Genomic DNA, 15,366 nt, shown 5'->3' with positions numbered 1-15,366 from the left:
ATATGTAACGTACATTTTCAAACATAAAAAGTTAGATTACAAGTAAGGGCGCACTAAATAGAGGCTTGCGAACGAGTCACGTTCGCCTGAGGAGGTAACAATAACAACAATACGCTGCTTGAGTGCTTCTGTTCCGTTCTGAACTCGACAAAACTGCGTTATTTGTCTCTTTATTAAACATTTAAACTTACATGTTTATCACAAAAGTGTCTCTCAAATAGGTGGCTGAACAGTGCGCAACAAAAGATCATTTGGGTTTCGCGAAAGCAACCTGCGTCCTGAAAACTGCTGACAAATTCATTTAAAAAGTCGAACAATTTTTGAAATCATAAAGCTTGCAGACTACTTGCTTCTTCCTTGTAGCCTATATCTAAATATAGGCAGATGATGAGGGTGAAACTGTGATAAAAGCGACGATCTACATCCGAGGCTCCAATTAAAACTCTCTCTCGCACACCAGTGAAAGGCTGTTTATCTCTTGACCCAATTAGAACATTACTGTAAGTGGCTTTAATGATGCCCTTGATTTGATTTTTGTGATGGACAGCGCGGAATAGATGGCAGTGTGGATAATTACTGCTGCTCAGGCTGCGTATCTCGCTATTTGATGGGCAGTGAACTTGGCGAGCTTTTCGCCCAGAGTTCACAGAGATGTCAGGGTCCGCGCTGCAGGGTCACCAGCGGGTCACCAGAGCCCGGGAACGAGCACTGAGACCAGCACAAACACAGGGCTGGATATTACATCTCATACGTGCCATGTACGGTCAGCGATGACTCGCCAAAATCGCTAAATAAACATCGATGTGAGAAATAAATAGCGGACAGCGTGGATGCATTGCGTTTAGGCAACTCCCTTTAGAGTATTTTTTAGTAATGAAAGCTCTTACTGCATGATTTAGCTTAATAACAATCAGCGCAAAGTGAACGGGAATATTTAGACTGAAATTATGAAGAATAGAACAATAGGCACTTAAGATTCAATTCAGTTCGTTGTTCAGTTTTATTGTCCGGACTAGTAGTTTTAATCCAATAATAAGCATTCCCAGCCCAGCTAAATCATCGCATGTTTTTGGATCTATGGACATGTCCATTGCCAACCGCAGTCTTTTCCATATATTTCCAAATATATTTATATTTGCAATTAAATTTAATAATTATTATCATTGTTTGCTTTTTAAAGTGCTTTTCTGTTAATAATTTATAAATATTGCACAGTTGCAACAGAAAGTTGCAAAAAATAGTTTAAATATATTGTGTTCATGTTTTCTACCAGACGTAATACATTATTAATAGAGCTTTTAAAAACTGTATGTATATTGCATGTGTATTGATATGTTTTATGATTCCATTGATGATGACATAGCCTGTATCACATCTTTCAGAGGACTTTTAAGCAGCTTTATATGTTGATATAAAATCAATTTCATTTACAGTTGACAATTCTTTTTGTAAAATATATAAACAACGTAACAGAAACGTTTGGTCACAAATGTTGCCAGTGGATTAAATGGATTAAACGACAACACCACATTGGGTAATATCACAGTTTACATATTGGATATATTCAGGGGGGAAAAAACACATACCAATAATAAAACACTATTTGAGAGCTATAAATATAGGAAGAATTTATACAAGCATTTTTCGGTGAAATATTCTTGAACTTCAGGTTGCATTGCTTTTGGCTCAGTTTGAAAGAGGTTCATCAAAGCATTTCACACACTGCTATGACTCTGACGAGGGAAAACAGGTCTCATAATTGCACAAATTCACAAATAAGGCCAAGTTTGAAGGTTCGCTTGGGGCATTTGGCACGGTCGGGTCATGTCGAAGAATAAATATGGCAATGGTCGTGTAATGGGTTAACATATGAATGCGTTGCTTACATAGACACATGCCTAAAATACCCTCAATCATAGATATGTCACGAGTGAGTTTTCCCCATCCCATCACACAGGATGAAAGGTGAAATGCAGGGCAGACACACATCAAAGAATGAAGAGAGGGAAAAATTTGGAGCCATCCTGTCTCTTTAACTGACTGACTTCCCAGCTTGTTTTTTCCACGTTATGGCTGTCGTAAAAACAGTAATTCAGACTGTGGGTGTTTGCTCTTCATGTACCGGTAACCTTGCTCTGCTCCGTCACTTTTTAAGCTGACCCGGGTTTGAACCCGCAGCGAGACAATGATCATATTTATGATATTACTGCACACTCTGCTCCACATGAAAACAGGGCATAATAGCTATGGCACGGTTCCAGGCTAAAGTCTAATGTGAGATCAGATCCAGCAACACAGCCCTGACAACTGTCCTAACTTATTTTTAATCACTGACCTCAACAACTTAAATATGTCTAGGTTGATATACACAGACATATTGTTCACAGATTTTCACTATTATATTGTAATGTATATTGATATTGTAATCAGATCCTGATAATAATGACTCAAATCAACTCTGTGCGTTTTTATAGCAAATCATCTATAGGTGTATATATAAATAGACACTCAAAATCTACAGAGAGCACAATAAAAATGTAACTATTCTAAATAAGAAATATTCTACTTAATTTTTAATATGAAAAAAATATTTTTCCATTTTCCATTCCATTCCATATATATAACTGTACATGTGTAGATAAGCTTTCTAAACTCTGTAATGGCCTTTTAAGGACCCCCACGCCAAAGAAAGACAAAAAGAGGGACATTTAAGGGATTTAAAATGTAAAAGTAGTGCTTCACAGTTAAGCTCCTCAATTAAATCCTCTATGGCATTTCTGATGGCACACAAGCCCAGAGTAATGCGTGTAAACGACGGGAATATTGGCAACAAAAGAGCCTCGGATGCTTCCTTTTGTGTCGGGGGAATTAACACCTTTTCAAAGTGAAATCTCTGGATTGTCTGCCTTCTACAGGAGGTGGTATTAAAATGCGCCTATAACAAATGGTTCAGAGTTTGGAGCGGCTTCTGCCCTGTGGGCGGGGCGAGATGACACCACAATTAAAGATGAACTTTGTGTGAACTAATTTATCTGAGGAAGGTAACAGGAGGAGACCTGCGCGCAATGGATATATAAGGGCGCACAAGCGAGGACACCCTCAGTCTGTGCGTAAAGACGCGTCTCCTCTCCAGAAGCTCTTTTGCGATCTTTGCGCGCTTCAGCATGGGGCTGTACACGCTCATAGTCACCTTTCTCTGCACCATCGTGCTCCCCGTTTTGCTCTTTCTCGCCGCGGTTAAGTTGTGGGAGATGTTACTGATTCGCCGGGTCGATCCGAACTGTGGAAGTCCCCTGCCGCCAGGTACCATGGGCTTACCCTTCATTGGAGAAACGCTCCAGCTGATCCTCCAGGTACGCGTGCGCTTTTATTGCCATTTGTTCAAGTTCAGCTCAATGTACTTGGCTGGTAGCTAAATGCGATGCACTCTAATGTCTTGTTGTGTTAATAACGGATGCATGTGGAGTAAAATGTGCGTTTGGAATCTTTGTGCCAATAACGCGTTGTCCTTACACACAGAGAAGGAAGTTCCTCCGGATGAAGCGCCAGAAATACGGATGCATCTACAAAACGCACCTCTTTGGTAACCCGACTGTCAGGGTGATGGGAGCTGATAACGTGAGGCAAATTCTGTTGGGCGAACACAAGCTGGTTTCTGTTCAGTGGCCAGCATCAGTGAGAACTATACTGGGCTCTGACACGCTCTCCAATGTTCATGGCACTCAACACAAAAACAAGAAAAAGGTAAGGATGCTATTTTTTTGTGTTTTGTATATTAAGTTACATTAATGTTGTGAATTTCTTCCAATATTATAACAATGTTCTCTGAGGAACTTATGCAAGAACCTTGTCAGTTTGTCAGTGGTTCTTCTTGTAAAGCCATTACATTTGAAAGGTTTTGAGGCACTTGAGATGTTCCTTGATGAAACAATGGAATATTTGAGACATATTCAAAAGTTAGCCTAGAAGTTGCAGATTTTCTGAGGAACATCAGATGGTTTCTCAAGTATATTCTCATGTTTACAGTGTCAATCTTAAACTGTCCAGTAAACCCCAGATTCATATTTTGCACTGAAATGAAAAAATGTTTGAGAAGATGCACTGATTTTTTTTAAAAATAATGTTCTGCTTAGGCCATTATGAGAGCATTCTCAAGAGATGCTCTTGAGCACTACATCCCAGTTATCCAGGAGGAGGTGAAGAGTGCCATGCAAGACTGGCTGCAAAGAGATACATGTGTGCTGGTTTACCCAGAGATGAAACGACTCATGTTTCGTATAGCCATGAGAATCCTTCTTGGTTTCGAGCCTGAGCAAATCAAGACCGATGAGCAGGAACTGGTGGAAGCTTTTGAGGAAATGATTAAAAACCTGTTCTCCCTGCCAATTGATGTTCCCTTCAGTGGCTTGTACCGGGTAAGTTACTGTAGAATGACAGTCTGAAGATACATTTTCGGTATTGTGAAATAAACTTGAGAAAATAACAACCTGTAATGTGTTTGGCAGGGTCTGAGAGCACGCAATTTCATTCATTCCAAAATTGAGGAGAACATCAGGAAGAAAATTCAAGATGATGACAACGAAAACGAGCAAAAACACAAAGATGCTCTTCAGCTGTTGATCGAGAACAGCAGGAGAAGTGATGAGCCCTTCAGTTTGCAGGTAACTATTTCTCATTAGACTTATCAGATATTAGTAAGTAAGTGACATCCAGTCAGGGAACATCAATAATAAAGTGTGTGTGCTTCCCTCAGGCAATGAAAGAAGCTGCTACTGAGCTTCTGTTTGGAGGTCACGAGACCACCGCCAGCACTGCAACCTCACTGGTGATGTTCTTGGGTCTGAATTCAGAAGTGGTGCAGAAAGTTAGAGAGGAGATTCAGGAGAAGGTATGATCCAAAACGTTTAACTTTTGAGTTCTTCTCAATTTGATGGCACATTTAAACCAATGTGTAGGCTAATGGACCAATTTTTATTCGCAGGTTGAAATGGGCATGTATTCACCTGAAAAGACATTAAGTATGGAGCTGTTGGAACAACTGAAGTACACTGGATGTGTGATTAAAGAAACTCTCAGAATCAACCCTCCTGTACCCGGAGGCTTCAGAGTGGCACTCAAAACCTTTGAACTGAATGTAAGTTGAACTTTAAGGCTTGATCATTAATGTCATAGACTGCTTCTAAATGCTCTCCCATGGTGTATTTCACACAAAATCATTCTTTAACCCCAAATTATCTTTAATTTTCCTTCAGGGTTACCAGATACCTAAAGGATGGAATGTCATCTACAGCATTTGTGACACACATGACGTTGCCGAGGTGTTTCCTAACAAAGATGAGTTCCAACCAGAGAGGTTCATGAGCAAAGGCCTGGAGGACGGCTCCAGGTTTAACTACATCCCCTTCGGAGGCGGTTCCAGGATGTGTGTGGGCAAAGAATTCGCCAAAGTGTTACTCAAGATCTTTTTAGTTGAGCTAACACAGCAGTGCAACTGGATTCTTTCAAATGGACCCCCGACAATGAAAACGGGCCCAACAGTTTACCCAGTGGACAATCTCCCCACCAAGTTCAGTAGTTACGTCAGAAATTAGTCCTGAACTAACATGAGCTTTGTACATATGTTTTTAGATGAGCTGTGATGTATTGGATATTTTATATTTTGTTTATATAAAATATGTGTGTGTGTGTGTGTGTATATATAAGTCTATACAAGAAAGCTAAAACGAGGGCACTACTTTTTCATGGATCACTGTAAGTTTACAAAGTGTCTGTGATGTATATTTATAATGTAGTTGTGTTATATATAGCTTTTGTACTGTATGCAACTTATTTAACTTGCTCTTTATCATATGGGTTTTATTTAATAAAACAAGTTCTTTTAAATGTCAACAGACTTTTCATTACTGGCAATAAGTTGATGCTAATAGTAGAATTTTATTCACATGCAAAGCACATGCATATGCAAATTTTAAGATTGAACGTTCTGGACAATGTCCTGATCCTTTCTCATGTAAAAAGTGGAATCAGTATGTTATCTGAAAAAGGTCTTCTAGGCAAACAGGAACACTGAGATCTTATTAGCAACTAAAGCATTATGAAATGCAAAGTACCTGGAGAAACAGAGCAAATGTGGGTCCAGATAAGGATGATGGTTTTGAGTCAAACTGTTTGAAGAGATCTTCATCACAGAAAACAATCATTGCCAATTAGATTAAGCATCCAAACAGCTCTCTGTGTCTGGAAGTAGATGGATGTGGAACAACGTTTAGATCAATCATGAGTTCCAAAACAATAATAACACACCCTGCTTGTACTTAACCCTATGAAGTCTACTGGATAATATTAGATATGGAAATTTCTAAGGCCTCTAAATTATCAACATGACTAAAACTTTGGCAAAAAAACTTATATCTAATACATGCTTTCTGTTGTCTTAGTAAAACTGTGAAAGAATCCAGCTTCAAGTCATGGCACACATACTGATTTTTAGAAAGTAAATATAAAAATAATATATATTATTAATAATATTTCAAGCAACTTAGGTTTACTTGATTATCAATACATTATTTTTTAGAAAAATCAGTATTAAATATAATACATCAGGCGTTTGTGGAATGTTTATTTGCCCATCTCTCAATTGTCATTGTATTGCATTGCTTTATATGTTTTCAGAACTACACAATAAAAACTACAGAGCTTTGATCATGAAACTAAACATTTAAAAATCATTTTACTAAGATTACTGGGAGATATAGAGTGGATATTTATATGCATTTTATGAAAGTAGTCTGCTATTATAAAGATCTCATTTCTTCATTACAAGCTACCAGAACTTTTTGGCCATATAAATATCAACAACTACACAAAATTGCATATTTTTTGCAGATAGGGCCTCTGAATAAAAGTGAGGTGTGAGCTCCATATTCTCACTATATATGAACTTTAAAAGCCTGGTGTATCAAATATGATACTCAACAAAAACACTTATGTAAACTTTTTTTTTTTTTTTTTTTGGTCAAAGTCTTTTTATTATTATTTTGGTAACATTAGCATATTATTTAAAAACAAAATGTCTAAAGGTTCAAATAAAATTAAAAAAAATCATACGTCAGACTTTACAGTGTTATCTTTCGAAACACTTGAAAAACATGTTATTGCCTTAACATTTTTACTATAAGTTTAGAAATATAAATAAAGACTTACAATTTTTTCCACATGTTTGTAGTTAAATAGAAATCATCATGTAAGTCATTCAAGTGTTACTGTGGGAGGAAGGTTATGTATCTGTTTATTTTATTTTGTTTTGTTTTATTATCACTGGTGCTCTTTCTCCGTTTTGAGTAATAATGTTTTGTAAAGTACTTGCAGACGACAAATGTTGTCTCGAAAGCTCATTACGCTGCCGTATGGTTGTTCTAACGACCCCCATACACTCTTAAAAATAAAGGTGCTTCAAAAGGTTCTTCAAGCGATGCCATAGAAGAACCATTTTTGGTTCCACAAAGAACCATTCAGTCAAAGGTTCTTTAAAGAACCATCTCTTTCTTACCTTTTTGTAATCTGAAGAACCTTATTTCGCCACAAAGAACCTTTTGTGAAACAGAAATGTTCTTCAGATGTTAAAGGTTCTTTATGGAACCATTTAGACAAAAAGGTTCTTCTATGGCATCGTGAAGCACCTTTATTTTTAAGAGTGTAGGCGTCCCACGTAAGTTGTTGCAAATTTGCACAAATGCATTACCCCCGACGGGGGCGCGTCTCCCAGCGCACAGGGGTCATGTGGAAGGGACTTGTCCTTGTGTGACACGGCATGAGAGACAGAGAAGGCGGTGAGATGCTGGCAGATGCCTCTCTCGGCCATTTCTCTGCTTTTCTCTGCTGCTGATTTACATGCGTCCCGCCGCAGGCCTGACACCTTTATGTTCAGCCACCCTATCGCTGCAGGTCCAGGCCTTGGGAGAGATGCAGCTGAACTTTTCCTCCTATCACCTTGTAAAGAACGTCTGTCCGGCCTATTGTTTGACATCTAGGGGCGACAACAAAACTTTTTATTCCCAGAGCCATTTTTTCTCTAAATTTGCGCGGATATACGGAATTTATAGCAAGCAAATGAAAGAGGCCTGTTTTTATTCACTCCCTTGAACTGAACACAGTGTAAATCAGCCTAATTGCAGGGTGTTTTCCCCTCAGACACTGAACTGCTTGTTGTTTAGCGTAAGGGAAGAGGACAAAAGAAGCATTTTCAGCTGAGAAGTTTCTTTTTTTACATTTTCACGCCTGTGCAAAAGTCATAGTACTGTGGCACTGCAGTTGCTAAGGTGTTTCGAATTGTTTTTAGTGTTCCTATATGGTTGATTGGATGTTTATATAAGGTTTGCTGGTTTCTGTTAAATATTCAAGTATCAAGAATCAAGTCCCTGATTCATTGCAAATTGAAGTCAAGCACTATTTCCTCCTGCAGAGCTGCTTATAGCTGAAATGAACTTGTTTCATAACTAATGGACTTTGTGATATTGACAGTTACTGAGTTGAACTGAATCAACATTGAACTGACTTGAGCTGAATGGCAACATTATCATCTTCTGTAGATCTTTGATGAAATCTGCGAAATGAACACTGTCATTGTCCTGTTTGTTAATGTAAAGCTGATTTGAAACAATCTGTATTGTATAAAGCACTATATAAATGTGACTTCAATAGTAAAAAAGTAATATAGGCCTATTTAAAATTCATTTATTTCATAATAAGTATAGTTCAAATCTATTAACATATTTACTTTTAATTCAACTTTATTTGGAGTACTACTTGTGCACAATGCACATTTCTTAATATTAAGCCTAAAATGTGTTTTAATGTCACTATTTATGAGGACTGTATGATCTTTGCATAATATTGGTCTTTAAACGCAAGATGTTTCAAATGTACCTTAAGTATACTTGCAATAATTCCACTTTAGCACAATCAGATATACTTCAGTTGGACTTCAGCACTACTTCCGCACAATTAAAGTGCATTAAGTACAAAATTAGTTGTTCTAATTTAGCAGACTTTAAGTATACCAGTTTAGTATAGCAAAAGTACAACTGCAGGGTGTTTTTATTAAGTACATAAATATGTAAATGTATTTGTAGTATACTTTGAATGAAATAAATCTGTTTTTCAAATACATTTTAGTATATTTATTTGACTTAGTAGCACAAGCCGCATGAATTGAGGCGTCGTTCATGTCTGTCACATAACCTGTTTTATACTATAGGTTTATTCAAAAACATGTCATTTCAGCTAAACATACTCCACAGGGGAAGTGTTAAAGACGTCTGAACCGAGCTGACTGATATGGCTCTCCAACACTGAAGTGAAAATGACTGTTTCATTACCACGAGGGTCAATGAGAACCTTTCTAAAAGCATTTACACGTCTGCTGCCCTCTTGCCCTCCTGCCGAATTCATATCAGACTTTTCCAGCTTTCAATCGGATTAACTATTAGCAGCCCATTGCTATTATTTATAATCAAGAGGGGGCTTTTCACGGGTCCCCAGGGTCAGGAAAAGTTCAGTCATTTACAAAAAAAAGGCATGACCTCACAGAGACATTAATTTATCAATTTCTCGTGAGCTGGAAGTTTTGCAGGTCTGGTTTACTATTGATGAAAAAAACGAGCTCAAAATTGCATGCAAAAGCCACTTGTCCAAGAAAAGAGTAAAAGAAGCATGTGATCTCCTTCAGGTATAAAGTACATCATCCAGAAAACATTTACACACATTTTTAGATCATTTGTCAACAATCTTGCAGTTTGCTCCTTTTTTATTGGTGTAAAAACTAGAACAAGCATCACTATTACTTTTGCTCATACTTTTTAAACTTCCTACAGTAAATATTGAACTTAATCAAGTCACATTATTTATGTAATGGTTTATACAATACAGACTGTTTTAAAGCAGATAAACAGGAAAATAAAAAATGTTGTAAAATTCATGAATTATGGACGAAATTCTATTTCAGCTGTAGTGCAGCTCAACCAAAGATAATAATGTTAATATGTAGCTCAGTTTAGTTCAATATTGTTTCAGTTAAAATTTAGTTCTCATACAATAGTGTATGTTGGGTTAATATTATAATATTACTATTATTAAGCCAAAGATGACAGGTAAGGAACCAAAACTCCTTAACTGGAGAAACAATCAAATGTGCAGCTTGAATGCAAATTCAAATATATAAAAGCATCAACAAAATGCATGAATAAATATATATAAATAAATATCTAGTTCTCCCAAAAAAGAAAATTTACCAAAAATGTAGAAGAGCAACGGTTTGAATATCTTAATGATGGATTTGTTTCTTGTAAACACGCAGCTTTTCGCTTCACAAGACATTAACTGATGGACTGGAGTCATGTGGATTACTTATGGATTATTGTGATGTCTTTATCAGCTGTTTGGACTCTCATTCTGACGGCACCCATTCACTGCAGAGGATCCACTGGTGAGCAAGTGATGTAATGCTACATTTCTCCAAATCTGTTCTGAAGAAGAAACAAACTCATCTACATCTTGGATGGCCTGAGGGTGAGTAATTTTCAGCAAATTTAAATTTCTGTCAGGACCACTATCGTCAAAATGATAGATACACTGAATAGAGCTTATATAGGAATGCCGCGATAGGTGTCGTATTCCTATAGGTAGATGTGATCAGCTGAGAATCAGCTGATGCAAGCTTGACTCACGTGACCTGCCAGAACTAACGCTAACGCTTAATTTTTGGGTGAACACGCATGGGACAGTAAGCAACCACCCAGAGCACCCTAGCAACTGCATAGCAATAATATCTCACCGTTTCATCACGGTGACAACTTATGCCCAGGCAAACCCCATTTACATTTTCTCCATGAAAATATCCAAATCTACTTAGTTATCATCCAATTTAGTCACAACAAGTTTGACATCACAGCGAACAAAGAGATGAAAACCTCTCTCTTTGATGAGATTCTGTGCATGAGCTTTTGTCAAACAAGGTATCAGAGTACGAAGCTGTGCTCAAAGCTAATGATGAATGATTTCTCTGTTTGAGCGTGTATACATCCACACCCGACACAGTTCAAGAGGCGGCTTTACTCTGGTCAAGCAGACGCGGCTCAGGTTTCTGACTCGACCAGCAGCGTAAACAGTAAGCATGCACCATTTAGTCCTTTGAATAACACCAAGGCCATCAATGCTAGCATCCAACAAGTGAAAACAAATTCCCTAAATCTTCTGGAAAGAAGACCTCATTCCAGTCTAGGCAGCTGAATATCAGGAGCCTATTCGAAGTGAAGATGATTTATTGCTTTTACCTGTGGCTTTCAGGTTAAGCTGCATGACTATAACCATTAGTGAGGTTGTTTTGGCTTTTTATCCAGTCGGGGAAACTAGTTAGAAATTGTGACTTTTCAAGAAACAAGCTCATTATTTAAAGTAGTATACAATACCTTTCAGAAAATTAGTTAGCTAAAGTAAAAGTTACTATGAAAAGGAAGCTAGGTGTATTTAAGGGACAATATTTCAGGCTATAACTTTCAGATGACAGTTTGCATTAAATGCAGTATTTATTTGAATTACGGTTACATTATATATGAACAAATGCATGTTTATTAAAACTAAATAAAACTAATAAAGCAGTCTAACTTATATAACTGTTGAAAAACACAGTGATTTAACTGCGGTATTCAGTTAAAGTCACATAACGACTATGGCAGGACTCAAATGAATCAGTCAATCTTGTGTTGAACTAAAGCAATAAGCCCCAAGAAGCAAAAAGTTTGCTTTTATAAAAGTTATTCCATATACGTAGTAAGGTTTCACAAAATAAAACAGAGCAAATAAAGTGTAATGATATTAATAAAAACATTATTCTTCCACCAAACAATGTAGTTCCTCAGAAACGGTTGTGGTTCCAACAAAGTGGTTGCCAAGCAACACACAAAAGTAAACAAAGGTGTATGTTTGTAGAGTGATTTACAACAGCTTCGAACTTGGCTCAGCCAATCAGAATCAAGGACCGGAACTATCCGTTTTATAATGTAATTTCTTTTATCAACCATAAGACAAAAACAGCAATTATGCCAACACTGAATCCACTTGCCTCCCAAGTACATTTTTTTTTGACACAACCTTAAAACACCTCAAGACATCCAGACAAGACGTAAGACGACCAATTACAGTGCGATCCGCTGAGGTGGGAACTAATGATTGACTTTCTGAGACAACATCTGCTATTATGGCCTTCTGACGGCAATATCTGACGCACTTTTAAGACAAGTTCAAACAGTCCTCAGAGTTTGATTTGCTCAAGCTGCTCATTCTGAGGTTTGCGGCGTCTCGTTGCCCTACATATAAACCTGAACAAACGCACATTAGTGCTTTAGTTTCTCTTTAAAATGCATCTCAGTTACTCAACCAGGCCTGAAAGGACTCATAAAACCTGAAAAGACTCATTTTCCCGGCCTTTTTAAAAAAAGTCCTTAAATATTTGTAGCAGACAAACACAAAACATAAAATACCCAAAAGAGAAAATCTCAAATATGAAGACAGTTTGACTGGAAAGATACTTAATTATCATTTAAATAATGCCACAATAAACAATGTACTGTAATAATCGAATGAATGGCTCACTAATTGGGTTTTGGGGTTCTGAGTAAAGGTTTATGTGCCTGAGCTCATGCAGCTCTGATGAATAACAGCAATAAATCTTCAGGGATGTTTGAGTTTTGTAGATGTTTAGCCCTGTGCACTTGGCATTCAGTGGCAAATCAAAGGCTGATAACCTGTGAGATCATTGTGAGACCTCAGCAAATCTACTACTGCATCTTAATGCTACACGTCTAAATGTTTGATTTGGACTCCAGCACAAAGCCACATACCACTGAAAGTTCAAAAGTTCAGTCTAGCCATGAACTTTGTCAGGACTCAAGTTGTTCTGCAGTCGCAGGATTTTCACCCATGCTCTTTCCCGAATAACACAGACTTCTGTGGAGAAAAGTATTGTGAAAATAATTACATGGGTAACATTCCATTTCATATAAATGCCTATTTGCTTAGTACTCTGAAAAACAAAACCAGTACGTTCTGTGCAATGGGCAACCAAACAAATAGCAGGGAATTAAAAACAACAATAAATGTGTCATACTGTTTTATCCTCTAGTGTTTTATTACCCTGCACACTTCAGAAGTGGAACAGGTAGGGTTGCTCCGAGGTCACAGGAGCAATAACAGGGCCGAACTTCATCCAGATAAGATGTGGAAACCTCTCCCTTGTCATATAGTTATGAATGAGAGGAGAAATATGTCAATAACAACAATTCAGTGGCTCCTCATTCAATTCATAGTTATTTCAAATAGGCTAATACTTGTAAGATATATACTAAGTTATGATCTCGAACTAATCAGTGGCCTCAAACGTATAAATGTCTTGTATTTAAATATATTTTTTGCAATTAAAGTATATTAACATTAAATGTAACATTAAATAACACTACAGTAAAACTATAAGTGGACTTCGTTTTGACAAAGGATAACATTTTCTTATTTTGAATGTCAAATTTGTATATTTCTCTCATCTTGCACTCATTGCTGAATCTTCCCATTGTGCTTCTTCTAGTCAGAATGACAAAAGCATTGCAGGTTCATTTACACATCTTGACTTACAAGCAGTAGGTCTGATTCCTTCAGGCCTCAGGAGGCTGAGAGCAGACGGAGAGTCTTCAGCACTGCTGATAAAACAGAGTCTAGTCTGTGTGTCTCTGTGTTTAGTGTCTCTCAAGTCACAAACCCTCTGTCAGACAGTTTATTGTGCTGGGGTGACCCCCCCAAAAAACCATGTCTGTTCATGTATCTCTTAATGACCCGTGTTTCATTCTCAGAGTGCCATTACAAAAGATTTTCTTTTAATGCCATGAAAAAACGTATGACAGATTTTTGGAAATGCCTGTAGATACAGGGACATTAGATACATCTGTTTTTATGCTACTGCTTTTCTATTCATATTTCATCTCCGTGTTACATTGAAAATTAAAATACAAATGTCTGTGTCTTGGAGATATTTGAAGTACATTTCAACCTTTCAACAAGTCATTCACAATAGTGTAATCAATGGATGTGATCGATGGGATCTCCTACTTTGATTGCTCTTTTATTGCACTTTCATGCCTTGTAACTTCATTGACTTTTCAACTTTGTCTCAGAGGTTTCTCTTAACAGGAAAAAATTATGATGAGACTTAAGACAATGGAAAGACGGGAAAGGGCTATCAAATTAATGTCGATCATATGGCTCAGATCATTTGGTCATGTAAGATTAAGAAGTGATGGGAATTGTTTGTATCAAAATGTCCAACTGTGGCGTCTTGGAAGATCTGCACATTGTGAGACATTATAGACATGTCCCAATTTGCGTACACGTGCACTTTTGTAGTGTGCAATGTAGTATAAGTAGTGCAAGTAGTGTACACTCCAGGAAAAAGTGCACTTAAAATATTTGGATGATGCAATTAATTAACCAAAAGAAAAAAGTGTGCAATGCTTTAAAATTCATGCACTATATATGTGGAGTTCATATACATGCATAATTATGTAATTTAGGACACAACTATTATTGAGAACTCCATAGAAATATAAGAGGCAGGGGATTCTCTGTTTAATCTCCTTAACTGAGAAATGAAAGAGAGCTCATAAAACTATCATTTAGTGAAAAGTGAAACACCTGATGCTGCTGGTTTCTACCTCTTCATTTGGTCATGTCCTCCCCTCCCCCGTCCTCATTCATTTGGCCTGTACATGAACCCTTGCTGACTTTTTACCCTTCACTCCCTACCTGCTAACACACAAGCAGCTGTTTTTCTCTGTCCTCATAGGGATGCACCGAAATGTTAAAATAACAATAGCTTCTACATCAAGAATCCCATTGTAAAATCTGAACTCACTGCAATGCACTGGTATTTAACCTAAAAAAAAAAACGATAAAGTTTTGTTAATAACAAGGTTTATTTCATTAACCTTATGAACTTACAATGAAAAATAATTCTAAAACATTTGTTAATGTTGATTTCTTGACACGTTATTAAAATAAAAAAGTTATATCTGTTAATATTATTTAGCTGAGCTAAACCAGCCTGGCTCATGTTTATACATAGGTATTAATGCGTAACATTTACAAGCACAAAACGTACATTTTTCTACGTTTTTATTAATGCTAAAACGTACAATTAACCCCAGACTCACAAAATCTTCATTAACACAAAACTTAATCAAATTCTGTACAGAAATAGCATCAAACTCATCAATCTATCTATCTATCAATCTATCAATCTATCTATCTATCTATCTATCTATCTAT

The 15,366-nt window shown here is 37.0% G+C and overlaps 1 protein-coding gene across 1 annotated transcript; it reads left to right on the top strand.

Moving 5' to 3' along the window:
• Nucleotides 1–2,973: 2,973 nt before the first annotated feature.
• LOC107745679 (cytochrome P450 26A1) lies at nucleotides 2,974–5,879 on the top strand. Its single transcript, XM_016559601.1, has 7 exons — nucleotides 2,974–3,353; nucleotides 3,520–3,744; nucleotides 4,134–4,415; nucleotides 4,506–4,661; nucleotides 4,754–4,888; nucleotides 4,982–5,134; nucleotides 5,253–5,879. The coding sequence occupies exons 1-7, from the start codon at nucleotides 3,165–3,167 to the stop codon at nucleotides 5,589–5,591; spliced, it is 1,479 nt and encodes a 492-aa protein (XP_016415087.1). The 5' UTR covers nucleotides 2,974–3,164; the 3' UTR covers nucleotides 5,592–5,879.
• The last annotated feature ends 9,487 nt before the right edge of the window (nucleotides 5,880–15,366 follow it).

Source organism: Sinocyclocheilus rhinocerous, unplaced genomic scaffold (assembly GCF_001515625.1).
Source record: "Sinocyclocheilus rhinocerous isolate Xijiao unplaced genomic scaffold, SAMN03320098_v1.1 scaffold768, whole genome shotgun sequence".
Classification (NCBI taxonomy): Eukaryota; Metazoa; Chordata; class Actinopteri; order Cypriniformes; family Cyprinidae; genus Sinocyclocheilus; species Sinocyclocheilus rhinocerous.
Note: the sequence above shows the minus strand (reverse complement) of the source record. Positions and strands in the feature narration are given on the sequence as shown.

Coding starts and splice junctions, on each gene's coding strand:
- LOC107745679 (XM_016559601.1), top strand. CDS start 3,165: ATGGGGCTGTACACGCTCATAGTCACCTTTCTCTGCACCATCGTGCTC. Junction 4,416..4,505: donor CCTTCAGTGGCTTGTACCGG/GTAAGTTACTGT, acceptor TGTGTTTGGCAG/GGTCTGAGAGCACGCAATTT. Junction 5,135..5,252: donor TCAAAACCTTTGAACTGAAT/GTAAGTTGAACT, acceptor ATTTTCCTTCAG/GGTTACCAGATACCTAAAGG.